The sequence below is a fragment of the Bubalus bubalis genome, chromosome 10 (genome assembly GCF_019923935.1).
Source record: "Bubalus bubalis isolate 160015118507 breed Murrah chromosome 10, NDDB_SH_1, whole genome shotgun sequence".
Classification (NCBI taxonomy): domain Eukaryota; kingdom Metazoa; phylum Chordata; class Mammalia; order Artiodactyla; family Bovidae; genus Bubalus; species Bubalus bubalis.
Genome location: NC_059166.1, coordinates 29,417,183 through 29,445,090, shown reverse-complemented (window position 1 = coordinate 29,445,090; position 27,908 = coordinate 29,417,183). Strand labels below are relative to the sequence as shown.

Sequence of the window (27,908 nt, the reverse complement as noted above, 5' to 3'; positions counted from 1 at the left end):
AACTAAGCCAAAATACTTAAAACAAGTATGCTTGAGTTCACTGTATAGACTATACAATCCACTGGGAATACTGCAGAAGCCATTCTGTGTCAGAGATTTTAAATTATTCTGATAGAACACAAATGACGTATAAGAAGGATAAGAGTGTTTTTCTAATATTAAAAGAATAGTGTCCCTGCACTTTCTTGAGAAGGCCTCCCAGGTGGCTCAGTGGTAAAGAATCCATCCATCTGCCAATGCAGAAGACTTGGGTTCTATCCCTGAATCAGGAAGATCCCCTGGAGGAGGAATTGGCAACCTACTCCAGTATTCTTGTTGGGAAAATCCCATGGATAGAGGAGCCTGGCGGGCTACAGTCTATGGGGTTGCAAAGAGTTGGACATTACTGAGCAATTGAGCATGCATACACTTTCTTGAGAAGAGGGGGTTAGGAGCACTTTGATAAATCAGAGAGCTCTACGGTATGAGTTGTTTTTTGTGAGGTCAGCAGACCTACTAAAACCCCTGGACATTCCTAGGAAGAAAAACTGAATGTTTCCCCTCCTTATCTGGCTGGTGAGTGTTCTCAGCACTTGCAGGAGAACTGTCTGATCAGGAAGGGTATCTCACAGGGCCCACCCCACTGATTACCACTGCATACAGATCGGGAGATCCTGACCCGGGGTCTTCTTGACGGCTCTCTGAAAACCAATCTACCTGTCCCTCTAACAGTGCAGGAGACCCAGTCTTAGAAAAGTTAGCCAGTGTAATTCACCACAGAGTCTAAGGGAATTCAAGCCATGTTATGCTGTGCCTGTAGTTAAAGGAGTTTCTAGAGCAGAGTCTCTGAACTGATGATTCAATCAGTTTATGAAGACCAAGCTTGCCCAACCTGGCTATCATAGTCTGGCTATGCTATGTACATTTATCATAAGATGGATTGCTTTTCAAAGAGGGATAATAAAGAATAGATATCGCTGTTTTGTTTTTTTAAAACTCAGCAATTTATGTTATTGTAAAATAACTTCAGGGGTTTTCCAATCTATCCACTTCATAATTTATTACTAATGGAACTGTTTCATTTTCATTGTTAACTTTTACCCTGGCAGTTGCTATGTATCAAGTAATGCTAAATTTAACCCAAATAAAAATAGAGATAATGAAGTACAGTCAAAAGAGCACTGGTGTGGAAGTCAAGATATCTAGTTTCTAATATAATCACTTAAATAAGAAAATATAACATTGCAAAATATTAAGCATAACAAAGTACTGTCTATTATTTTTGCAGACAGCAAGCTAGTACATGGGGAAGATTATTTTTTTTCCAAAGAAGATTATTTTTTTCTTCCATCTTTTTATAACTTAAATGAAAAAGCCTTAGGCCTATTCAGGAATAACAAAGCTATGCTACTTCTGGGGTTTCCTGGGTGGTGCTAGTGGTAAAGAATCCGCCTGCCAATGGGAGACATAAGGATGCGGGTTTGATCCCTGGGTTGGGAAGAGCCCCTGGGGAGAGTATGGCAACCCACTCCAGTATTCTTGTCTGGAGAATCCCATGGACAGAGGAGCCAGGTGGGCTACATTCCATATGAGGTCGCAAAGGGTCAGACATGACTGAAACAGTTTAGCATATACACACATGCATGTAACTGCTAAAGAATTACAGAATTTAATTATAGACATAATTAACAATTGGTTGTTATATTTAAATTTCCTTCGATTGTTACCCTACCACTATGCTTACATAAAACTTAAGTACGCTGCTAGTATACAAGATGACAGTATCAGGATGATCTAAAACATAAGTAAACCAGTCAGACTGGTGCTGTAGTTCAATTTCACTTTAACATTTAAATTTCAATATTAAATTGAATTTAATTTTCAATTATTGGAAAATAATTGAAAATTTCAAATGTTTCAAAATTCAAACATTTAAATGTACATTTCAATACTTCTTGAATTTAGAATTCTCCCCCAAGTCATAAAATGGGAAGGGCTTGGAGAAAGCAGAGGCCCATTTCATGTCTGGAGAAATGTCACCTTTCAGACACTGAAGATGCCCCAGTGTGAGAGTCAGCACTCTTGAACCTCCCCAGTACTGGTCCTCACTGTGGTAGAACACTCTTCGACACACAGTAGACAGGATGGAGAAAATGGACACAGTTGAAAAATGGGTGTCTGCAAGTGTACTACATCCAGGAGGCACAAGGAAGGGGCGATTGAGAGGAACAGCATCAGGGTGAGCGCTATCACCTCCTCTCTTTATTCTGTTTATCTTCCATTGTTTCAGATTCTCCATGTAAGCATATGAATGAGGGATGCAAACGCTTCTATCATTCAGAATTTTCATGAAATTTTGCTGGTCTGAATTGCAGCATATCTCAGAGGAGAAGAAAAACATGCAAGGGCTCTGTGACTCTTGCATTGAGGGTTATCAACACCCTCGGAGATAAAAGCATAGTTACTCTCTATAAGTAAGACACAAAAACATGGCGTTCCTAAGAGTTCTCTGATGTTTGCTTTTTAGCCCTTTTTAACCAAAGGGATTCTCAAAGCTGTTTTTAACATTAAGGAACAGCTTACAGACTCTAGACTCTCTACTCCTCACCACTACTCATGTAACATGCCTGCTCTCTCTCTTTCTCTCTCACATACACACACACACACCTTTCCTTCAGTAAAACTTGAAATAGTTCACTTAAAAAAATTAGCCACAAGAGAAATTTTGTAAAAATTACCTCCAGGGAGTCACCTTCACAATCTCCTTCCTCCGTGTTTTTCCCCTTCTCTTCAGTAATGGTGTTCACCATTTCAAAAAACCTACAGAGAAAATGGGTATGTGGTCACTCATAATAGCTAACATATTAAATATATCCAAGCACGTTTTAAAGTGACTTCAGAGCAAAAGCTGGGATCTAGAGGAGTCAGGCAATAAAGTATGAGCATCAGTGTGAAAAATAAGGTTTGCCAAAAAGAAAACACAGGTTAGTATAATTTGACAGAAATTTCAGACAATGTCTAACACTTCAGATAATAGTAACATGACACTTTACACAATCAGAATGGTAAGGCTAGACAAGGACAGAGAAATGTAAAGAATGTGGACTTGTGTATAAGACTGAGATTGGGAGTATTTACACAATTTGGGACAAACTCCTCCACCTCTCTGAGACTCATTCTCTAACTATAAGTGGGGAATACAAGAAAATGACTGGTAAAGTGCTCAAGGCAGGGCACTCCTCATTAAATATTAACTATTATTGTTTTGCTGCTATTAATATTATTATTTTAAACGGGACATAACAGAAACATCCACCTTCTGAAGTAGTGTCTCTAACTACTCAGTTAGAGTTTGATCTCAGTTCCTGAAACTTCAGCCTGAGCACCTCAGTATCCATGCGGGGTCCCCTATACACGGTCTGCAAAATACTGACGTGAACCAGGAATGGCTATCTTTTATGTTTGTGACAGAAGCCACCTCTCTTTTGGTGATAAACATTTTCTTCAGTAATTATTCTTCTAAAGTTTTGTTTTGTTTTCTGGAGATCATTGCAGAGCTTTAAAAAAAAAATTATGGCAAGAAACAGATTTTCCCTCTGGGCACTAGCTGAGTCTGTCCCTCCAGAGGGGATGCTAATGGTTTCTAGTCCAGACGTGGAGTAAGGGAGGCACTCTGAACAGGGGCTGATGATATCACAGGTAGGTCATGCGGTGCACAGTCAGCCCAAGGAAAGAACAGGTTACTGTGTGGCAAGAAAAGCTTCCTACCACAACTCAGAACTTTTCTGTTATCTCTATACCTATGAAAGCATAGAAAATAAATATACTGGCCTCTGCCCCAGGTCCTGGGCACAGAGATCCTAAAATCCTTGTAATTTTCTGAGTGATAAGAGTACGAGGAACATCTTGTATTCTAATATTTGTCTTAGACCTCATCCCTGATACAGTGCTCCTAAAACCTTCATAAGCTCCTAAGTGATAGAGAACCAGGAGCATCTCTTGTTCTAATGAGGCGATTCTAGGCGGGCTTCTGGATGACTCCTGGATGGGAACTGATCACTAGAAATACCAAAACATGATTAAAAGCCTGGAATTTCCAATCTTACCTCCCATCCTTCATAGATGGAAGTGGAGTTATTACCTGTTCATGCCTACTTGAGGAATGGAGCTTCCCAGGCAGTTCAGTGGTAAAGAATCCACTTGTCAATGCAGGAGATGCAGGAGACACGGGTTTGACCCCTAGGTGGGGAAGATCCCCTGGAGGAAATAGCAACCCACTCCAGTATTCTTGTCTGGAAAATCCCATGGACAGAGGAGCCTGGCAGGCTACAGTCCATGGGGTTGCAAAGAGTTGGACAGGACTGAGCAACTGACTACACACACACACACACACACACGTGAGGAAGCATCCACAAAATACCAATAGTAAGGGATTCAGAGAGCTTCCAGGTTGGTGCAAACATTCACACAGGGAGGGTGACTCACCCCAACTCCACAGGAACAGAAGCTCCTGCTCTCAGGACCCTCCCAGTCCTCAGCTTACAAATCACTTCATCTGGCTGTTCATCTGTATTATGTCCTTTAATGATTTGGTAAACGTTAAGTGTTTTCCTGAGTTCTGTGAGCCTCTCTAGCAAATTAATCAAACCAAGAAGGGTGTCACCAGGACCTCTGAGCTATAACTGGTTTCTCTAAAACATAGGTGGTGATAACCTGGGCTTGCAACTGGCACCTGAGGTGGAGGGAATAAACAGTCTTATGGGACTCACATCCTCTGGGATCTCACTCTACCTCCAGGTCGACTGAGTTCAATCGCAGGTGTCACAAAGAATTGTTATGGGGGAAAATCTCCACACATTTGGGGACAAGAAATATCAGAAATGAGGTGTTTTTGTGAGGAATAAAGGAGACACACAGAAAAGAAACATAGTAGGGAAGAATTGGGGTTTTCCCTACTTAGGAAGGAAAAAAAAATTCTGTTCTTATACAGTGCTTTTTTTTTTTTTTAATCTATCCATCCAACAAATACCATTGAGTGTCTAATGGAATAAAACACTGTTCTGGCCTTTGGAAATATGACAATGAGCAAAATCGGTAATGTCCATTTTGTTTTGTTTTTTAATACATGCACTGAAGGACAAAGGACTCAGTGCCCAAGAGAACAGCACCCTTAATTAATTAATTAATTAATTAATTAAAATCTTATTTAATTAATTAATTTTACATTTTGGCTGTGCGGCATGTGGGATCTTAGTTCCCTGACCAGGGATTGAACTCACACCCTCTATGGTGGAAGTGCAGAGTCTTAACCACTGGGCCACCAGGGAGGTCCCCAACAATGTCCATTTTGGAGCTGGGAGCCTCTCTCTGGAGTTTGCTTGTGACACTAAGTTCTTCACTCTTCCTTCCTCTATACATACATTTCTTGGAGGTTAACGATACGGAGAAAAAAAATCCCAAACCTGATTAGAATGACAGTATGCTCTGATGAAGATGACATATCTTGATGAGTTAAAGACACAAGTAACTTTAACCAAAAGGAAGAAGAACACGAAAGACCTAAACAAATTCTGAAGATCTGGGGTAAAGATTTCCATCAGCTACTCACACAAAATTTTCTAACATGAACATTCTAAGTAGAAAATACACTTCTGGTGGGATGGGAGCACAGGTAATTTTTAGATGCTTGGATTCCAGAGTTGCATGTGCCTCGTTCAAATCCCAAATTTTATGCTTTTTGGCTATATATGATTATAGGCTAGTTAAACTCTCCAGTTCAGTTCAGTTGCTCAGTCATATTTGACTCTTTGTAACCCCATGGACTGCAGCATGCCAGGCTTCCCTGTCCATCACCAACTCCCGGAGCTTGCTCACACTCACGTCCATCGGGTCAGTGATGCCATTCAACCATCTCATTCTCTGTTGTCCCCTTCCCCTCATGCCCTCAATCTTTCCCAGTATCAGGGTCTTTTCGAATGAGTCAGCTCTTTGAATCAGGTGGCCAAATTATTGGAGCTTCATCTTCAGTGTCAGTCCTTCCAATGAATATTCAGGACTGGTTTCCTTTAGGATTGACTGGTTTGATCTCCTTGCAGTCCAAGAGACTCTCAAGAGTCTTCTCTAACACCACAGTTGAAAAGCATAAACTCTCCAAGACTCTACTTTTTTATTTAACTCTTTTCAACATAACTATTAATATTACCTACCTAATAAAGTTTATTTGAAGATTAAAATAGATATAGGCCTATAAGATTTATATAGTACTCCATAAATCTTAGCTATAATTATCATTGAAATAAATGAATAGCCTTGAGAATTCAAGTGTAAGTAGAAAAGTCGACGATACATGTGCTAGGAATTCTTTCTTATTTCCAAGTCTTTTTTTACTATACATTCAGTTCAGTTCAGTCACTCAGTCATGTTCAATTCTTTGTGACCCCATGAATTGCAGCACACCAGGCCTCCCTGTCCATCACCAACTCCCGGAGTTTACTCAAACTCACATCCTTTGAGTTGGTGATGCCATCTAGCCATCTCATCCTCTGTCATCCCCTTCTCCTCCTGCCCCCAATCCCTCCCAGCAACAGAGTCTTTTCCAATGAGTCAACTCTTCACACTACGTGGCCAAAGTATTGGAGTTTCAGCTTTAGCATCATTCCTTCCAAAGAACACTCAGGACTGATCTCCTTTAGAATGGACTGGTTGGATCTCCTTACAGTCCAAGGGACTCTCAAGAGTCTTCTCCAACACCACAGTTCAAAAGCATCAATTCTTTGGCACTCAGCTTTCTTCACAGTCCAACTCTCACATCCATACATGACCACTGGAAAAAACATAGCCTTGACTGGACGGACCTTTGTTGGCAAAGTAATGTCTCTGCTTTTGAATATGCTATCTCGGTTGGTCATAACTTTCCTTCCAAGGAGTAAGTGTCTTTTAATTTCATGGCTGCAATCACCATCTGCAGTGATTTTGGAGCCCCCCAAAATAAAGTCTGATACTGTTTCCACTGTTTCCCCATCTATTTGCCATTAAGTGATGGGACCAGATGCCATGATCTTAGTTTTCTGAATGCTGAGCTTTAAGCCAACTGTTTCACTCTCCTCTTTTACTTTCATCAAGAGGCTTTTTAGTTCTTCTTCGCTTTCTGCCATAAGGGTGGTGTCATCTGCATATCTGAGGTTATTGATATTTCTCCTGGCAATCTTGATTCCAGCTTGTGCTTCTTCCAGCCCAGCATTTCTCATGATGTACTCTGCATAGAAGTTAAATAAGCAGGGTGACAATATACAGCCTTGACGTACTCCTTCTCCTATTTGGAACCAGTCTGTTGTTCCATGTCCAGTTTTAACTGTTGCTTCCTGACTACATATAGGTTTCTCAAGAGGCAGATCAGGTGGTCTGGTATTCCCATCTCTTTCACAATTTTCCACAGTTTATTGTGATCCACACAGTCAAAGGCTTTGGCATAGTCAATAAAGCAGAAATAGATGTTTTTCTGGAACTCTCTTGCTTTTTCCATGATCCAGCAGATGTTGGCAATTTGATCTCTGGTTCCTCTGCCTTTTCTAAAACCAGCTTGAACATCTGGAAGTTCACGGTTCACGTATTGCTGAAGCTTGGCTTGGAGAATTTTGAGCATTACTTTACTAGCGTGTGAGATGAGTGCAATTGTGCGGTAGTTTCAGCATTCTTTGGCATTGCCTTTTAAAGATAAAACTTTAGCTAGGAATCATAAATTAAGCATACATATTTTTGGTGCCAAGATAAAAAGACTGAGTGTATATTGTAGCTAGTATATCAATCATTTATAATGGTGTCAAATAGTGATTATTTGAATAAGAATAACCCCGAACAAAATTTTAAGTCCAAGCTGGCTTTTACTGCACTTTGTGTCCCAACTGTAACTCACTTCTACTTGTTGTTTAATTGCTAAGTCATATCCAGCTCTTTGCGACACTATGGACTGTAGCCAGGCAGGCTCCTCTGTCCATGGGATTTCCCAGGCAAGGATCCTGGAGTGGGTTGCCATTTCCTTCTCCAGGGCATCTTCCTGACCCAGGTATCAAACCCACATTTCCTGCTTGCCAGGTGGATCCTGTACTGCTGAGCCACCTTGGAAGACCCACTCATTTCTACAGGTCCCCACAATTAGGCACCGAGAAGAACTCAGTTATTAGCCCAAGAGAAATATACTCAGGGAGGTTAACACAAACATACAAAGCAGTTCATGGATTTTTGGATTATCTTTTATTGGTGTAAATTAGATCACTGGTTTTTAACTCAATATGTTCCTCCACTTAAAAATCCAATATAATTAGTCCAGGGTACAGCTCAAACACTTTCTAGAGCCCACCAGTTGACTCCAATATGAACTAGAGTTAGGAGTCACTGTTGTAGATAATGGTGAGAATTTCATTCAAGAATGAAAATTTTGGTAATCATAGAATACATGAGCTCTTTAAAAATGAGACCTAAGACTTGGCAATTAACTGGTAAATTTGGTTCAAGTTTTGTCTGTGGAAAAGTAAGTTATGACTAAGAAGAAAGGATTTATTAAAGAGAGGTCCTAAATATCTCAGTTAAACAAGCCACATAATTATAAAATACCAACCCAAATGAAATATTTATATAAGCACATGGCCATGAATTCTCTCCAGGAGCTGCATGTTCATTCACTAATTAAAAATAATGATCAGGTAAGAACAGTCTTTTTCACACATCAACAATGACTAATACGTACTTTTTACAATGAAGTTCTGTACAGAAATAGATTTGGAAATCGTCAGAATTGTGAAGCACATACAGAAAACAGCATCGTTCTTCAAATTTAGAAATACTGAAACAAACAAAAGAGAATTATTCACAGTAATCTCAATACTTTCCATGAATTGTGATGAAAAAGGAATGCTTTTTATATTCAGTCCCAAGTATGATATCAATGCTGTTTATACCAAAATGTTATAAATAGCACTTCACAAGTGACACTCCCTGTACCACAGTACTAAAATTATTTAATATTCTGAGAATTGTCTTCCTACAGATAAGGCTGCTCAGGGTGTTGCAGGCACATAACCTGCGTGTCCTACAACTTAGTGTGGAGAACAGGTCTTCCCTGTTGTAGCGCTAAATTGTGCGCTGGGAAGAAAAGCACACGTATCAGCTGGCTTACAGACCCGATGATTCTGGTTCTATAAGATCTCTTGAACAATAAAATTCTTCCAAAGCTAGGAAGGCAATGTGTGGAGGCAGTAAAAGCAGCTCATTATTGCAGATAGTATAGAGGAGTGAAGAAATATGAAATAGCACTTGGTTTGGACTCAGCCAGTTGTTTAGTTTACAGCAATTGAAACAATTTTGAGTTTACAGTCAGGCCATGCTCCTTTACGCCAAGGGTTGGCAAATATTTTCTGTAATGAGCCAGAGAGTAAATATACCAAGCTTTGCAGGCCAAACTACTCAGTTTTGCTGTTGGAGCAGCCTCAGGCAATACACAATGAATAAATATGGCTGAGTTCCAATAAAACTTTATTTACAAAAACAGGCAGCAGGTCATATTTGGTCTGTGGCCTATTGTTCTCCAATCCCTATTTTATGCCTTTGCATCTGCTGTTCCGCCCATTTGGAATGCACATCATTTTTCACTTCTTGCAGCAATTCTATCCATCATTTGAGGCCCAGCTTAGACCTTACTCCATCTCACTTCGCTACTTCCATCTGAGACAGAAAGATTTCCTCTTGTCTCTCTGGTCTTTGAACATACTTCTGCTAATTTCACCCTGTAATGTCATTAGTTATTAAATGTCTATTGCCCTGCTGGGTTGTGAGTGCTTCAAGGGAAGAGTTCAGGTCTTAGTCATTTTTGTATCCTTAGCAGAACAGGACTCAACATTTGACAAATAGCTGGCATTCAATAAATGCCAAATGAGCTGATGCAAGATAAACCACTGACAGCTGGATTTTTTTCTATAGTTTGTCTTCTATTTATAGAGGAGGAGGCCAAGAAAAGTTAGATCTCTTTGAAGTCACACACTGGAACTCAAGTTTCTCAACACACAAATCGGCAGTAGCCACAAATAATCATTCCATGTTGATATTGTCAGTCACAACAAAGGCTGTGGAGCGATGCCATACCTCGTTAGAGAAAATTAACTCATTGGAAAATAAATATGACAAAGAGAAATTTATACTTACCATACTTTTCTAGATGGATGGCTTAAAAAAGGCAGCAATAAGTAGTGTCTGGTCTTAAAAATTAAATATTAGGAGAGTAATGCTTTATCTGAGAAGGCATGGACTGGAAAGATATATAATGAGTCAGTCTGGCCTGTTTCTGTTCACATCATTCACAAGGTAACAGGTGGTTTTGCCAGGCAAACTCCAATTATCAGTGACTCAGACAACTCCACCAGTTCATGCTCCAACAAAACCAATTACCATTATGCCAAAAGCAACAAAGTATTGCATAACAGGTCTGCAGGAATCTGGCTTTTCTCATTTTTATTTATACGGGACAAACAGAAGTAAATGCAACTAATTTGGTTTGAAATGGGCAAGAGTTGGTTTCTCATAAACTTCTGTAACACTTAACCAGGGGCTCTTGACTCTGAAAAAGTCTCATTTCTAAATGCCAGGCAGGGGCATTATGATGGCAATGTCCAAACTGAACGAAGCCACTGTAACCTCAAGAACATGTGATGAACAGAGATCTCAGGAAAAGTCATTAAAAAATGAATTCCCATAATCTCACCATGTTAGTATTGGCTGCTGCTGCTGCTAAGTCGCCTCAGTGGTGTCCGACTCTGTGCGACCCCATAGATGGAAGCCCACCAGGCTCCCCCTTCCCTGGGATTCTCCAGGCAAGAACACTGGAGTGGGTTGCCATTTCCTTCTCCAATGCACGAAAGTGAAAAGTGAAAGTAAAGTCGCTCAGTCGTGTCCGACTCTTCGCGACCCCATGGACTGCAGCCCACCAGGCTCCTCCGTCCATGGGATTTTCCAGGCAAGAGTATTGGAGTGGGGTGCCATTGCCTTCTCCTTTAGTATTAGCTAGAGGACCCAATCCAGTAGACAGTACATGTGTTTTCAATACATCTAAACAGAGAGTAGTTCCTGGTATACCAAGAAACCCCATAAAAATCATCCTCTAATGTAAACCATCAGCTCCCCCAGCTGGAGAGGACCTCCAACAGCTCCCTTCTATCCTTACCTTGACTCTGGTCTACAATCACACTTATCTCTCAGTCACCGTATTTTAAGTAGGTGACAAGTACAGAGTCCATGAAGCTTTTGTTGCAAATCTTTTTGTAATGAAGATAGTGAGTCTGAAGAAGGCTGAGCATTTTCATCAACAGAAGGGTGCTTGAAGTTCTTTGCATTTTTAAATCATGACTATAAGTCCTATCCAAGACATTCAGGCTCTAGAAAAATGTTTTCTAAGTAAACAAAACCAAGGAGACTTACCTCACACCCCTGACAGAAGAAGCACTAAAATTCCACTCATGTATACCTTTCTAGAACACAAGGGAAGAACAACAACAAAGGCTGAGTCATCTGAATGGAAATAACGTAACAGTAATTTAATTAATAATATACTCAGAGTAAATTTTCCTAGCCCATAATTCTACAAGGACAAACTATTTAGATGGAAACTGTAGTTCATTCTCAAGCCACAAGGGTGATGTTTACTCTACTTAATAATTTCTGTACTCCAATAAAACAGCTTCCAAGAGAATCTAGGAGAATTATTCTCATTAAATTCTAAAACTTGATTTTTAGCAGATTAACCTATTAACTGTTGTGCCTTCATCTTTAGAGTAAAAAACCCCTGATCCAAGGAATTTAATTACTACAGTTGAGTGATATTTCTTTACTGAGAAAGAAAAACATTAATTTGAATAAAATCTCTGCAAGATTTTAAAGATAATTACTTCTGAATTATCTTTAGTTGTACTTCCTAATTAAAATGGTGCTTCTATTTCTTCAGAAAATAGTACAGCAAGTAGGTATGCATATGTATGTGCTAAGTTGCTCAGTCATGTCTGACTCTGCAGCCCCATAGACTTAGCCCGCCAGGCCCCTCTGTCCATGGAATTCTCTAGGCCAGAACAGTGGAGTGGGGAGCCATGCCTTCCTCCAGGGGATCTTCCCAACCCAGGAATCAAACCCAAAGGTCTCCCACATTGCAGGCAGGTTCTTTACAGTCTGAACCACCAGGGAAGCCCATGTATGTGTAAAGACACATGTATATAGTGTCCATCATTGCTATAAAGTGTGACCTAATTTATGAAAAATCCAATATGCTAATAAGGTTTGAACATAAGAAATTTGATGACCATTTGAAAAGCATGAATGATTTGCAGGGCCAAGATGAAAATTAAATGTGGGAATTTATTTCTTGAGTTTATTACTAAAGCTGAGTTAAAATCCGTATTACATTAATATGTATCAAACTTAAACAAGTGAAAAGATAGATGGCATTCCCTATAAAATATTTTATATTCCCTATAAAAATATTATTGTCAACAATATAGAAGTAACAACATAAATATTTTTATGGAAATAAAGCAGTTGATAAATGTGTCTAAACTGATCAAGTATTGTATTGTAGTCAATTCTGATTGCAGTTTAATTCTGTAAATGTAAAAGAACCAGAGAAACAAGCTCTTACCCACTCACTTAAAATACTGCCGGAGGCTGAGGTCTCGGCTGGGCTAGTGAAGTGAGTAACGAAGTCTGAGACTCTGAGGTGGTCCAGAACTTTCCTTTGGGCCAAAGCAACTCCAACAGCCACAATTCATCTCCACAACACCTAGTCCTCTGCTAGGACCATGCATCTTAAAAACAGATCCTTTCAAACTCGGAGCTGATTTACTAAAAAACTACTTTCAGTGCACATCTGTCAGGTAACGGGGATGAGACCTGAGTTAACACAGAGCAAATGTTGCTGTATGTGAGGCCCAGAGAGGGAGGAGACCACAGAAAGGTACTCCTGGAACTCAGCTTTCTTAACCAGAGTACAGAGGGACTTAAATTAAAATAGCAGCCGGTAGCTTCAGCTGGTAATTTGGAAAGTGGCTTCTAAATCCTGTTGGCCTCAGGTGACCTTCTAAAAATATGTGAGCCAAGAGCCGCAGCTGTTACCTGCACACTCCTTGCACACAATGCAGCCTTATCCTCAGAGCCTGCAACTGAGCTGCTTTCTAAGGCCAAGCCTCAGATCACGACAGGGGCGCTCAGTGCAGAGCCAGCTGAGCAGAGTTCAACCTGCGATGGAACACAGCGACTGATGAACACCGGCCAGGCAACTCTGGTAAAATCTATCCTCCATCAGCCCCGTTCTGGAAGCAGCCAAAGAGAGATTTCCCAGATTGCCTGGGCTAGTTTTGTAGGAAAGAAGTAGAGCATTTTCAGAATGTTAGATTCCTGGAAGGCTGTGAGTGCTGCCAGGGAACGTTCCATTTCAGTGGTGCAAAGCCCAGGGCCCAAGATGGGAGTGATGTGGGATGAGGAGTCCTCTCTCCTCACCTCCCTTGCTACTGGAACTCACCACACAGAGGCGCTGCTGAGCCATAAAGCCAACAAGAAAGGTAAATGTTTCCTGGCTCCTCTGGGAGTCTGGAGAAAAGGGCAGCGCAGAGGCAGTGCTGGAGTGACAATTAATTCCCTAAAGCCCCAAACCAACACTCAACCTAATCTGCACAAGCACCATTTTCTTGGAAATGGTTAGCCTCAGATCCTGTGCCCCAGCTAGGGCAAGGCTGAAGACAAAGTGTTTAATACTGAGCTAACGTGGCAGCTTCCCTGGTGGATCAGCTGGTAAAGAATCCGCCTGCAATGTGGGAGACCTGGGCTCGATCCCTGGGTTGGGAAGATCCCCTGGAGAAGGGTAAGGCTACTCACTCTAGTGCTCTGGCCTGGAGAACTTCATGGACTGTGTAGTCCATGGGGTCGCAAGATCGGACCCGACTGAGTAACATTTTTCTTTTTTTAACATGGCAGCAATTCTACTGTGGCAGACACTGTTGTCTCCCCAGGCGACAGCAATTCCCTTCCGTCTTTGCTACGAAAAAGTGTTTGTTGGTCAGGTGCAGGTGGCAATGTTTAGAGATGGTGAAACAGATTCCCTAAATTAGCCATGGTAAACCCATTTCCCTTGCTGGTGACTGGTTTAGGCATGGACCCGTGATACAACTTTTGGTCCCAGGGAACGGCCCTGACCTTCTTTGCATGCTGTCTGTATGGAGTGATGCTCGGTGCTGCTATTTAAGACCATGAGAGAAAAAACAAGAGCACATAGAGAAGCCAACCAGAAATCTGACACTGCTAAGCCACTGAAAGTAGCCCCCAATGATCCACCTCAGAAGTTCTTGTAATATGAGACAATGTTTCCTTATTATTTAAGCCATTTTTAGTTGAGAGTTTTGTAGTCAAAAACTTCCTTGATGGGTGAGAGCATCATATTACCAAAATATAGAACCTATGGTAAATACGTTTATGGTATTTGTTAATAATATTACCATATTTATGGTATAAATATGGTAATACGTTTCCTGGGTCTCCACTGAGTAGCCACTGGTTGGAGCTGGACTGAGGGAAGTGGGGTGACACTTAGTTCTCCACTGGGACCCTGCACCAGATAGACCAGGAGTGCTAAGCTTCAAATTTCAAAGGACGGGAATTCTAAATAACAATGATTTTAAATATCTTGCAAATAACTTCTCTCTTCCACAATCTAGGTTTTTATTTCATGTACACGTGCAGACTTTCTTCAAGCATTAACTTTTTAAAGCAGCAACCAGGGAGAACTATTAAAAGACTGGGACTTCAATGAATTTGCCTCTGACCACAGAGTCCCTGAACTCTTGGGACTTGGTATAATGATCTTGAAGTTTTGAAAGTAGCAATATAAAGTATACACTAGCTCATATAACCATTCACCCCACATTTTACAATGAAAGTACTGGGAGAAGAAGTAAAGGAGTAAATAAAATCAACAAAAAGCAACACTAGGTTGTGCTATTTTTAGAAGGAAAAATTTAAACATTTTATGACACCCTTCCAAGAAAAATCTACTTCCTATTTAACATTAAAACCTATTAAACCTGTTGCTCATCTGTTATTTAATTATAGTTATTACAGTTGCTTAAAACTAGTAAAATAATAAAGTAATCTTCATTGCTTGTCCTCATTCCAATTGTATCACATCTATTTAAAACAATTGAGTGGTAATGAATACAGTGGTAATGAATACACTATGGCTAGAACTAGGGATAATGAATATACATACTTATGTATAGAACAACAAATACTGACATCAATTTAAAATGGAAACAGATCCATTTTTTAAAAGTTTACATTTTTAACAAGGGACATTTTTAACACTGAAGGTAATAAGCAGTGAGGACAAGGCAAATGTAGTATTTCTTGATCAAAATATAGTAAAAATGGAAGCAGGCCAATTCACAGCCTACGTCTATAACTACGTAAGGCACTGGTTTATATCCTAATATATTTATTTATTAGCATAACATAAAAATTGTCTCTACAGTTGTCACAAACATAAAAGAATCAACACAAGGCTACTGTATTGAACACAGAACCTCCAGAAAAAGAAAAATAGTGACAACTGGAAATAGTATTCATTTTTCAAAAATTCCTGGCTTACTTTCTGTTCTTTTTCTGTCTTCCAAATAACTTCTGGCTCTCTACTCTTCTTTGGGACTTGCTAATCGCTCATTCCTTTAGCCCCGGTCTGTCCTGTTTCTACGTGTCCTTGTATAACCCTGCTCTTTCTAATCAAGCTTTTGAAAATCTCCTCTCCCAGATAACAATTTTCATGTCTCTAACTTTTTAAATTTTGTAGTTTCAACTGGATGACCACTCTACTTCTGCTTATGAGAACATGTATGCATATACCTTAAAATAATGTAAAGAAAACACTTTACATTGCTGGTAAGGGATTCGCCTGCAATGCAGGAGTTCAGTTCAGTTCAGTTGTTCAGTCGTGTCAGACTCTTTGCGACCCCATGGACTGCAGCACGCCAGGCTTCCCTGTCCATTGCCAACTCCTGGAGTTTACTCAAACTCATGTCCATTGAGTTGGTAATGGAGACCTGGGTTCAATCCCTGGGTTGGGAAGATCCCCTGGAGGAGGGCACAGCAACCCATGCCAGTATTCTTGCCTGGAAAATCCCCATAGACAGAGGAGCCTGGTGGGCTCCAGTCCATGGGGTCTCAAAGAGGACATGACTGAGGAACTAAGCACAGCACAAATAAAACACTGTACTTTATAAAAACAAGGTTAATAAGATGTATATAGATAGTTATATTAGTTATGATCAATTTTGTCATGATGGCATGACTCCAAGTGGAGTACAGATTGGAGGTTCCAAGGATCCCTTCCCTCAGAGAAACATTTTACTTACTAGATTACCAGCTTATTATACATGGATATGATTAAGAAACAATCAGATGGAAGAGATGCACAGGGCAAGATATGGAGAAAGGTCTTGAAACTTTCATGCCTTTTCCACATACACCCCTCTTTCCTAATCCCCAAGTATTCACCAACCCAGAAGTTCTCTGAACCCCATCCTTTTCGGTTTTTCTGGAGGCTTCATTACGTAGGCATGTTTGATTAAATCATTGGTCATTGGTCAATGATTCAACCTCCAGCCTTCCTCCCCTCCCAGAGATCAGGCTATGGGAATGAAAGTTCCAATCCTCCAAACTCCTGGTTGGTTCCCCTGGCGATCAGGCCCCATCCTTAGGTGTTTTCAGGGTACTACCTCAGTAACATAACAAAAGTCATCTTTATGACTCTCAGCATTCAGGAAATTCCAAGGGTTTTAGGAACTCTGTGCCAGAAATAGGGACCAGATCAAAAACATATTTACTATAAACTGCAATATCACAATTCCCTAATACAACACAAACAACCTCCCAAGTAATTGCTGCCAAAAATGAATAAATAAATAAATAAAAGTATCATTTTTTACAAAATGGTGCCATTTTGAGTGCCCTTTGGATGGCTAAGCCATCTATAATAAAAATCCAAACAGCAGAATTATACTTTATTGAGTGAAATCCATAACCAAAATTTAACCCGTTTTATATTACCAAATACATCTATGCCAAAATAAATACACAGGAAGCTATTTCTTCTAAACTAATACAGACATTCGCTGGAATATATAAATGCCAGAAGGTATAAAATCTTTCACTACTAATGCTCTTGTCTTAACGACCGCACAGTTTACCTTGTCATCAGGAAGCACATGCCAAATAGATATTGTCTTCTCCTCAGCTTCGTTGTTGATAGACAAATACGAAGGTTGGTAGATTTTGGTTGGTTCTAATATTAATACCTTCAAAACATAAGGCAAAGAAACTAGTATTATTGACTTAAGATTTAAGCCATTTAGAGTTGTTATAACAACCCTGCACTGACACAAGAGATTAACAGATAAGGTTTAGTCCAAAGCTGGAGTAAGACTATTTTAACTTCAGATTCTTGCTATCCTATGAGGCTCTGAGCAATTCATGGTATTAAACAGTTACCATAAGTGACAATAATGCATCACCTTTCATTGCTAAAGAAACTGGAAATAAATTTTTGAAGTCCTTATGTTGGTTTGCCTATCCCCAGGGAATCTACTTGGAAAAGGCGATGGCAACCTACTCCAGCACTCTTGCCTGGAAAATCCCATGAATGGAGGAGCCTGATAGGCTGCAGCCCATGGGGTCGCTAAGAGTCGGACACGACTGAGCGACTTCACTTTCACTTTTCACTTTCATGCATTGGAGAAGGAAATGGCAACCCACTCCAGTGTTCTTGCCTGGAGAACCCCAGGGACGGGGGAGCCTGGTAGGCTGCCATCTATGGGGTCGCACAGAGTCAGACACGACTGAAGCAACTTAGCAGCGGCGGCAGCAGCAGTAAGGAATCTACTAATGCTATATATGATATATTTATATATTAATATAAATATATACTTATTTATATTTATATTAATAAATATATATTATATATTTATATATATAAAGCTTTATTTATATATATATAAAGCTTTTATTTTATTTACAATCAATACAGAATCTATTTCTCTTTTTTTAGTTTTTTTAATTTTAATATTTTATTGAAGTATAGTTGATTTACAATGCTTCAGGTGTATAGTAAAGTGATTCAGTTATACATATTCTTTTCCCATAATCTATTTCTATAAATGCAAATGTGTCAAAGAAAGGCAGAATGTGGTAAAAGAACAAATAATTCTATGTACATAAGATTCCATATATAGACTATCACGTTTATTTTAGATTTTTTTGTGGCCACACCTTATCAGAAAGATGTAGTAGTATGGTTTTCATACCCTTGTAAATGGATTGACAAAAGATTTTGATTAGTATTGCAAGAGTTTTATGTATGAGCCAAAGAAATGGACATAATTGTATGAAATAATAAAAATGCTTTTGCAGCCTCAAACTAGTACCTTCAATAATGATATATTTAGCTTTGTGAGAGAAAAAGAGAGAAATAAAACTAGCTCCTACTTCGAAGAGTATCTGAGGATATATGACAAGTGGGATGAGAGTCTCCATCAAAGGGCTGGACAATGTTTACATTATTACTAACATATCATATTAGGAGCAAATAGCACCGAAACACCACACCTACATTGATTCCAAAGGTGCCTCAGATATTAACTTTTTGTACAGACACTTAAAGGCACCTATTCAGCACAAATTTCCTGTGTGGTCTTAAGCAGGAATATTTGGGAAGAAAATAAAATACCAGAGAAAATGGAACAGTTTTTATTCAAGTTAAGGTACAGAGAATTAGAAAAAGAGGATGAGAAAGACAATATTTTCTTTAATCAAGGGTAAAAAATCCTTAAGGGCATAAAGAATTCTTGGTCAGGCTCTGGTGATGAAAATGAGCATATGCCACAAATAAACACACAGCAAAGAGCTCGCTGGGGAACACAGCCTGATTCAGAAACGTGCTGGGCGAATCAAGGTCCAAATTCCTATCAACAGAGAACTAAGTGGCACTGATTAATAATGAAAATCATTACTTTTCAATCTTAGCCTGGTAAAAACAGTGCTTTCAAATGTGAGTATCCCAGTGTTTGTGAAATTAAAATAAATAATAGGGAATAAAATGGTTTCCCAAAACAGCACCCAAGACTCCACTGAGGACTAGAACTTTCCTTGTCCCCTAAAGAAGTGAGCATGCTATCTAACGTTAGAAAAGCACAGCACAGGTTATCACCTGTCTTCTTAAATGACAGCGTTATTGTTGTCTCAAATAGTTCTAACAGATAAAATCTGAACTATGAATTACCTATCTTGAGATTAGGAAAAAAAAAAACTGGTTGCAATTATTATTGTCTAATGATTGCTTCAACAGTATGTGAACTGAGAACTTCCAGATGTTCAAGCTGGATTTAGAAAAGGCAGAGGAACCAGAGATCAAATTGCCAACATCAGTTGGATCACAGAAAAGACAAGAAAATTCCAGAAAAACATTTATTTCTGCTTCATTGACTACACTAAAGCCTTTGACTGTGTGGATCACAACGAACTGTGGAAAATTCTTAAAGAGTTGGAAATACCAGACCACCTGACCTGCCATCTGAGAAACCTGTATGCAGGTCAAGAAGCAACAGTTAGAACCGAATACAAACAATGGACTGGTTCCAAATTGGGATAGGAGTATGTCGAGGCTGCAGATTGTCACCCTGCTTGTTTAACTTATATGCAGAATACCTCAAGGGAAATGCTGAGATGGATGAATCACAAGCTGAACTCAAGATTGCCAGGAGAAATATCAACAACCTCAGGTACGCAGATGACACTACCCTTATGGTGGTGAAGAGGTGAAAGTGAAGAGGAACTAAAGAGCCTCTTGATGAATGTGAAAGAGGAGAGTGAAAAAGCTGGTTTAAAACCCAACATTCACCACCCAATATGGTGGTGAAGAGGTGAAAGTGAAGAGGAACTAAAGAGCTTGTTGAGGAGAGTGAAAAAGCTGGTTTAAAACTCAACATTCAAAAAATGAAGATCATGGCATCCGGTCCCAACACTTCACGGCAAATAGATGGGGAAACAATGGAAACAGTGACAGACTTTATTTTCTTGGGCTCCAAAATCACTGCAGATGCTGAATGCAGCAATGAAATTAAAAGACACTTGCTCCTTGGAAGAAAAGCTATGACAAACCTAGACAGTGTATTAAGAGCAGGGACACTACTTTGCTGACAAACGATGCTGACAGACGTTTGTATAGTCAAAGCTATGGTTTTTCCAGTGGTCATGTATGGATGTGAGAGTTGGACCACAACGAAGGCTGAGCACCAAAGAATTGATGCTTTTGAACTATGGTGTTGGAGAAGACTCTTGAGAGTCCCTTGCAGTTCACTGCAAGGAGATCCAACCAGTCAATCCTAAAGGATATCAACCCTGAATATTCAAAGGAAGGACTGATGCTGAAGTTGAAGCTCCAATAGTTTGGCCACTCTTCTTCAGCTCATTAGAAAAGACCCTGATTCTGGGAAAGATTGAAGGCAGGAGGAGAAGGGGACAACAGAGAATGAGATGGTTGGACACCATCACTGACTCAATGCACATGAGTTTGAGCAAGCTCTGGGAGATGGTAAAGGATAGGGAAGCCTGGCGTGCTACACTCCATGGGATTGCAGAGTTGGACATGACTGAGTGAATGAACAACAACAAATGCTTGCTGAGCCCTTTAAACTGCTATTGAAATGGCAAAACATGAGGAGATTTGTAGCATGCCTTGTGGATGTCACAGAAAGGCTGATTAAAGACAAGAAAAAGGATGCAATTTGATGAAACCAGCTAAATACAACTCGCTTGGGAGTATACGTATTCTTGCTTTCAGTGTCTTGTCTTTTCTACCAGTTAACATTATAATTAACTACTAAATTCTGAAGTATAAAGGAAGACAGCAAGGCCTGTAGACTCTAAGAGGAGACAGTAAGCAGACGTACATACTAAGCTCCTATAGAAACTGTGAAAGTACCACTTCCTCTTCCTCTCACCTGACATTATCTGATGGCTTGATGGTCTCCTAACTTATCAAAGTAGGAAGGAAAGAAAATGTACACTGAAGAGAGGTGAGGAAAAAGAATGAATCAAACTGAACCCAATATAATACCAAATGATGGGATTCTTCATTTTCCAAAGAAACTTTGGTCTGTTTCCGTTTGCCTCGAGTCATTGCTATTTCTTGGAAGCGTGAGAATGGATATGATAATGAGATAAATGAAACCAATTAAATAATATTTTCTAATATAAGCTACCTGGTCAAACCCATTTCCAATGAAAAATAAGGTAATCACCCCTATCAAGACCTAATGCAGCCTTCACAAGTGTGGGTTATAGAAGATGCTACTCTAAGGACATAAATAGTTACAGTGACTGACATAGAACCACAGGTTCTAGAAGCTTGCCTTTCTCTACGCAATAGAAGGTGGGTAACAAACTCCATGGTTGCAGGGAGTGGGCTGGGTGAGAAAGGGCAGGGAGTGAAACAGAATGAATGGGACTGGAACTGACATCCTAAACGGTAGCATCCAGTTGGCTCAGGAGATTACTGTTTTTGAAAGAAGGCAATTATGAATTGTCCATCCTTTCATTGTTCAAGAGCAGTTAAAAATCTGGATTATGGCCATTTTTCTGTTTCTTTTGCTTATCAGTTTGTGGGAGTTGTTCTGTTTGTGTGTGTTGGTTTTTGCATATTGGGTGCTTGATCCTTTTGCAGCATTAGTGTTAAATATTCTCTTCCTTTCTAGCATTTGCCATATTTAGGGTGGGTTTTTTTTAAGATGACCAAAAACTTGAACTTTTAATTGAATCAGATTGGTTAATATTTGCCTGTGGAGCTTATAGGTCCCTTTCTTGCTTAAGAGAGCCTCTCTTTCCTGGAGTATACACCTATATTCTAGCTTCCCTGGTGGCTTAGGCGGTAAAGAATCTGCCAGCAATGCAGGAGACCTGGGTTCAGCCCCTGGGCTGGGAAGATCCCCTCGAGAAGGGAATGGCTACCCACTCCAGTATACTTGCCTGGAGAAGTCCAGGGACAGAGAGGCCTGGTAGGCTACAGTCTATGGGGTTGCAAAGACTTGGACATGACTGAACATCACACACACACACACACACACGTATATTCTCCTAAATTCTCTCTCACTATTTTCTGGGTTTGTTTTGTTTTTTGTTTTTTTTTTTACATTCAATTATGACAAACTAATTCACATTAAAGTGATTTAAATTAGCTCAGAATTTCTAATATAAGTGGTTTCCTCTCATGGCCAACTTTCTTAGTCCATCAAGTCAACAGTTGATTAAATACTTCAGTTTTGTGCTGTCTTCTTTCACTACCACATTTACTATCATCAAAGTACCAGCTAAAGGCCAGCTGCCAGCCCATTCTGAGAGAAGTATTTTCCTAGGCTACACATTATCCAGGATAGAAAACAGAGTGAAGTGTTATAGTTTGAAAGCCTTTTCAACGAAAGATCCTGCTGAGCTATGGCTTCCTCTGGAAGCAAGAGCAAAGGAAGTGTGTTAATGCCAGGGATAGATTTAATCAAATGAAACATTTGATCCTACCAACGAGCACTAGAAAACAAGATTTTATAAAAAGAATTAAGAGTTGTCATCACCGCTGAGTATGAAGGACTGAGACTAACAGAGCTCAAACAGATTTCTGGCATCACTTTGACGTGGGAAGAGGTCTGTGTATACAGTCAGTTGCCAGTAATTCTTGAATTGGGTGCTAAAGCTACATTGCTTTGGATGATTTTCCAAGAATTATCAGGATGGGTGTGGAATGAGCTAAGGTAGACAATATATTTTTAAAGTGTGTGTATGTGTGTTATACATTTAAATATCTAAATCTGATAGAAACTAGGCATAATGAGTTGCAGACCAGACCTATGAAATATCATTTCCCATCCTCTAGAGCAGCAGTCCCCAACCTTTTAGGCACCAGGGACCAATTTCATGGAAGACACATTTTCCATGGATGAAGTGGCCGGCCGGGGGGTGGTGGTGGTGGGGAGCTTTCAGGATGATTCAAGTATATTTACATCTATTGTGCACTTTATCTCTATGATTATTACATCAGCTCCACCTCAGATCATCAGGCATTAGATCCCAGAGGTTGCGGATCCCTGCTCTAAAGCACTGTAGAAAGCGACACCTCATCTAACTCTGACCCACATGGGTAGTGAGTGGTAGTGATGGAGTAACAATGCAGGTGAGCCTGACACTTTTCACCACAATAATGTTGACGATGTTGACGGTGACAATGTCAACAAAACTGCAGTATGAATTAAAAGCACCCATTCATCTGATCTGAAGATATCTTGACTTCTTGAGCTAAGAGATAATCTTTTCCTGGGAAAGCACACATTACAACTCATCAAAGGAAACCACCAAGTGTCATGGCAAAAACATGAAAACATATCTTCTTTCTCTGACTGTGACAGTTATTTTCTAAAGTAAGCTAAAGCACACCAATTTGTAGAAAATAAGTATTTTAACCAGATGACCATCTTCACTTGCTGTGCATGAAAAAGAGCACATTAATACTGTTACAGTCACAAGTGCAAGATGTTCTTTAAAGAAAGGAAACAAAACATAAACGTCCTTAGAGTTAAGTGAAGAGTACTTACTGGAAACCTAACTACAGTGACATCTGTCTTTGTGGCCTCGACCAGGAAATCCATCCAGAAGTCCACAAGTTCCTGTTTGGCCACAGGCTGTTCCGAAGTCAGTTTCACAAAATGCTTATATATCAAAATTGTCTCTACGATAGACTTGAGGTACCTAAAAATTAAACGATATAAAACTTGTAATAGGCAAAATTAGAACTACCTATTCCCACATATCCCAGTCTTACTTTGTAAACGTAATTTAAACATGGCATTAATAATTATACAAGCCAAGTCACCAAACTTCATTTTTTGTTACATGTCATACACTATCACATTATCTCATTTAAAACTCACAAAAAGGCAATAAAGTAGGCCATTTCCCCCCCATTTTAAAGATGAGGAAACTAAGGCTTAGACAGCTTACATAACGTGGACTGAACAAAACATCTACTTAAAACATGACTTTTAAAGTAAAGCCTAGTGACCTCTCTGGTAGTCCAGTGGCTAAGACACTGCACTTCCAATGCAGGGGGCCCAATAAATAAACAATAATAAATATCTTAAAAATTAAAAAAATAAATAAAGTAATGCATATATTCTACTTAATAAAGTGTTAATGCATTTGCTTTAAAATATCTTCCTTTGGGAAATCTTTCTAAATAGGCCCATCATAAGAAATATTATTTTGCTCTGAAGTAACTCAGCTCATATGCATTATATGAACATCCTTAAATTGCAAGACAGATGTTGCCTCGAAGGAAAAAGTCAGGAAAATATGAGAAGTAAGATAATTATATGAGATAATGGGCATGCAAGCACTTTGTAAACTATAAACTACACACATGGAATTAACATTAAATTAATGGGAACAGAACATTGTTTTGTGGTTGTTGTCACTGCGGCACAAGATAATGCCTGTTTTCTTGTTAACAAAGGCCAAGAGACCTCTAATTGAAACTTTGTATCTGTGCTCCAGCCTCCTCCTCAACCAACATCGGGATGGTCGTCATAAAGCAACAACCAATTTGACGGCATGGGATGTGTGTGCATTTATTGGTTCATTTATTTTCACGTCATTCGCTGAATGCCTGCTGTCAGCGTGCTACTGACACCACAACCCTGTCCTCAAGCTGCACGCAGGGCCAAGGAGACAGAAAAGTAAAAGGTGCGGAGCACCATGAAATAAATGCCCATGGAGCTTTAACTCACGGAGATAAAACTGCCAAAAGTCATAAAGGAGTATCAGTAGAAATATGACTAAACACAGAAGAAAAAAGGTTCAGGAGACAAGTGGATCACACACAGAAGTCTATGTAACAACATCCACCACCTTCTGTCTGGCTGTGGGGAAGGGTCTTAGGTTGGCGTGGGATTTAGGGATAGACATGACCCGTGAATGCTCCCCAGGTGGAGGAGAGGGCTGGAAGATGAAGCTCATCGTGTGTTGAGACACAGCAGTAAGAAGCCAGAATCTTGCAAGCTCAGTGTAAACAGAGAGCAGTGTAAATCTCGGGGTGTGACAAGGACTGAGGTTTAGTGACTGAGGGCAAACCTTTGCCACGCCAAGGAGGTGGACTTTATCCCTTAGGCTGTGAGGAGTCATTAAAGTATGCTGATTTAAAGATTTTAGTGGAAGGGGAGGCTCAGACATGCATTTTAGAAAGATCATTATGGGAGTGATGCTGGGAAGTATCTGCTAATGAGGGAGACCTGAATGTGACCCAATGCTTTAAAAGGTCACAAAGGTCTACTGTGTTGGGCATCTCCTCAAATTGTCCCTCTGATGACAAAGCATCAGTGGCCTGAGTCCTGAGCTGCTTTGAGCCTTTCTTGATATCACAGGTAAACTTAATTTTTCTTAAATTATTTTTTATTGGAGTATAGTTGCTTTACAATGTTGTGGTAGTTTCTGTTATACAGCAAAATCAATCAGCTACAGATACACAAATACTCCTCTTTTTTGGATTTCCTTTCCATTTAGGTTACCACAGAGCATTAAGTAGAGTTCTCTGTGCTATACAGTAGGTTCTATTTCATTATCTGTTTTACACACGGTATTAATAGTGTTCATATATCAATTCCAATCTCCCAATTTACCCCACTCCTTTTTTCCCCCCTTGGTGTCCATATGTTTGTTCTCTACATCTCACAGTTAACCTTTAAAAATCTTTAAAGCTAATAGTCAATCATTACATGAGATGCATAATAAAATTAGCACTAAAAATAGTCTCAAATGCAGATGGAATTTTGTTTTAATCTTTCCAGTTACCACATCCATAGTGATGAGACTTGGTTGCATCCCAAGAACTATTTGAAATTAGAAAAACACACACAATATACGCAACATCTAAAAGTGTTAGGAAATTCTAAGTAACAAAGAAGTGCAACTCAAGAATGAGAGTCCTAAGAGGGAAGTTAGATCATGAAGGAAACAGAGGGCACATGTTTGGAGCAGAGACTGGGAAGCTGAGATAGAAGCTTGTGAATCTGCTGATTAGAGCTGCACATGTAAAGTTGGAGGTGTGTGTATGATTCAAGTAGGAGATACTGGCCACTTGGGCTAGTGGGTTGGTCAGTGTGATGGAAAGGCTAAGCTTGGTGGCCATCAGATACCACCTGTGTCTAAAGTCATCAGAACCTACAATCAATACATTTTGTTTACGAGCATCAATCACTTTTTCCTCTAGATTGTGCATTTCAGTCTCTAAGCAAATAAAATCACCTAATTGTCAGTTCAACATATTTAACAATTTAGAAACAAGTGATAGGAGCTTTTATAAAAAATAAATCTATAAACGCCTAACAGTTTACTATTACCATGCAGGTGTCTTCAGTTTAAAAAGCTTTTCAGATGCTTGAATGACTCTCAAGTGGTCATTGGCCAGGACACTGGCCCCCAGGAAAAATCCAACTTCCCAGTAGCTCTGGAGTTTTTCCAAGTTTCCCTTTTTACCAAGAAGACTACTTAGCTTCACCCCTAGAAGATGAATAGGAAAAAGAACGTTACAAACACACCACAGGCAGGCAGAGCTGACTTCTTTATTAAAAAGCAAGCTTTCATTCCTCCTTTCAGATTAAAATACCTTTGTTAAATTTTTGATTCTTAAAAGGGCTTAAGTTCATTGTAAAAGAGAGAGAAAAAAAAGACTAATCAGAAAGGTACACAGAAAAAACTGATAATTTCCCTTCAATTTGAAAACCTCCAAATAACTGCCAACTTCACAATGATATACATCATTCCAGAATTATTATATATGTTTGTATATGGGCTTCCTTGGTGGCTCAGTGGTAAAGAATCCACCTGCTGATGCAGGAGATGCAGGTTTCATCCGTGGGTCAGAAGATTTCCTAGAGAAGGAAATGGCAGCTCACCCCAGTATTCTTGCCTGGGAAACCCAATGGACAGAGAAGCCTGGTGGGCTACAAGGCATGGGGTTGCAAAAGAGTTGGTCACGACTTAGTGACTAAATAACAACAATAAATGATCTCAGGCTTAGAGAAGTTTCCTTGTTAATTTGTGTTTTGCATTCCTGTCTAGTGAAACAATATCTAATATTTATAACTGGCTGGTTATAAACTAGCTTTTAAAAAATCAAACTCAGAAATCTGATTCTAAGATTTCTTTGTTAAATTATGATTACCTTATCTCCAAGGAAGATCCTCTTGAGAAGGGAATGGCTACCCACTCCAGCATTCTTGCCTGGAGAATTCTATGGACAGAGAAGCCTGGCAGGCTACAGTCCACGGGGTCACAAAGTATCAGACGTGACTGAATGACTAACATTAGCTTCTTAAAAGCACTTTAAACAGGACATAGCCTCTTACTGTTTCCATGTTCACTGAATTAAATAGAATCTTTAATATTTTCGGAGAGTCATGAATTTACCTTTTTTTTAAAATTATGCTTTAATGGAACAAAACAACCTTTAAAAAACCTTATGCTGTTTTTTATTATATAATTCCACTTAAGCCATGAGTATTTTAGGAAAAAGTCCATTTGGGAATTCACATTTTGTGATGATAATTTAAAAAGAGAACAGCTTTGCCACCTTAAAATTTCATGAGATGAAAAAAAACTGCACGTGTATACAACAACATCTATGATATCCTACCTGGACAGAAAAAATACAACAAATATAAATGGAAGAAGAAAGTGTAGGGGGGAAATTAGATACTAAAACTGTGTGTCTCTGTCAACCTCAGTTGAATATGAATATTTCTTTTTTTTTGTTTCATACTTTC

At 39.5% G+C, this 27,908-nt stretch overlaps 1 protein-coding gene across 2 annotated transcripts in view; it reads right to left on the bottom strand.

The window, feature by feature from the left end:
- The window catches only part of MAP3K5 (mitogen-activated protein kinase kinase kinase 5), a 226,637-nt gene that overhangs the window by 69,173 nt on the left and 129,556 nt on the right, over positions 1-27,908 (bottom strand). Inside the window, exons 9-14 of one of the 2 annotated variants that reach the window (XM_006052268.4) lie at positions 26,484-26,643; positions 23,685-23,838; positions 17,241-17,348; positions 11,443-11,492; positions 8,723-8,818; positions 2,718-2,799 (exon numbers count right to left, since the gene is read on the bottom strand). In XM_006052268.4, coding sequence (XP_006052330.3) covers positions 2,718-2,799; positions 8,723-8,818; positions 11,443-11,492; positions 17,241-17,348; positions 23,685-23,838; positions 26,484-26,643 — 650 coding nt within the window. The remainder of the gene's footprint in view (positions 1-2,717; positions 2,800-8,722; positions 8,819-11,442; positions 11,493-17,240; positions 17,349-23,684; positions 23,839-26,483; positions 26,644-27,908) is intronic. The other variant, XM_025294482.3, reaches the window with a different exon arrangement.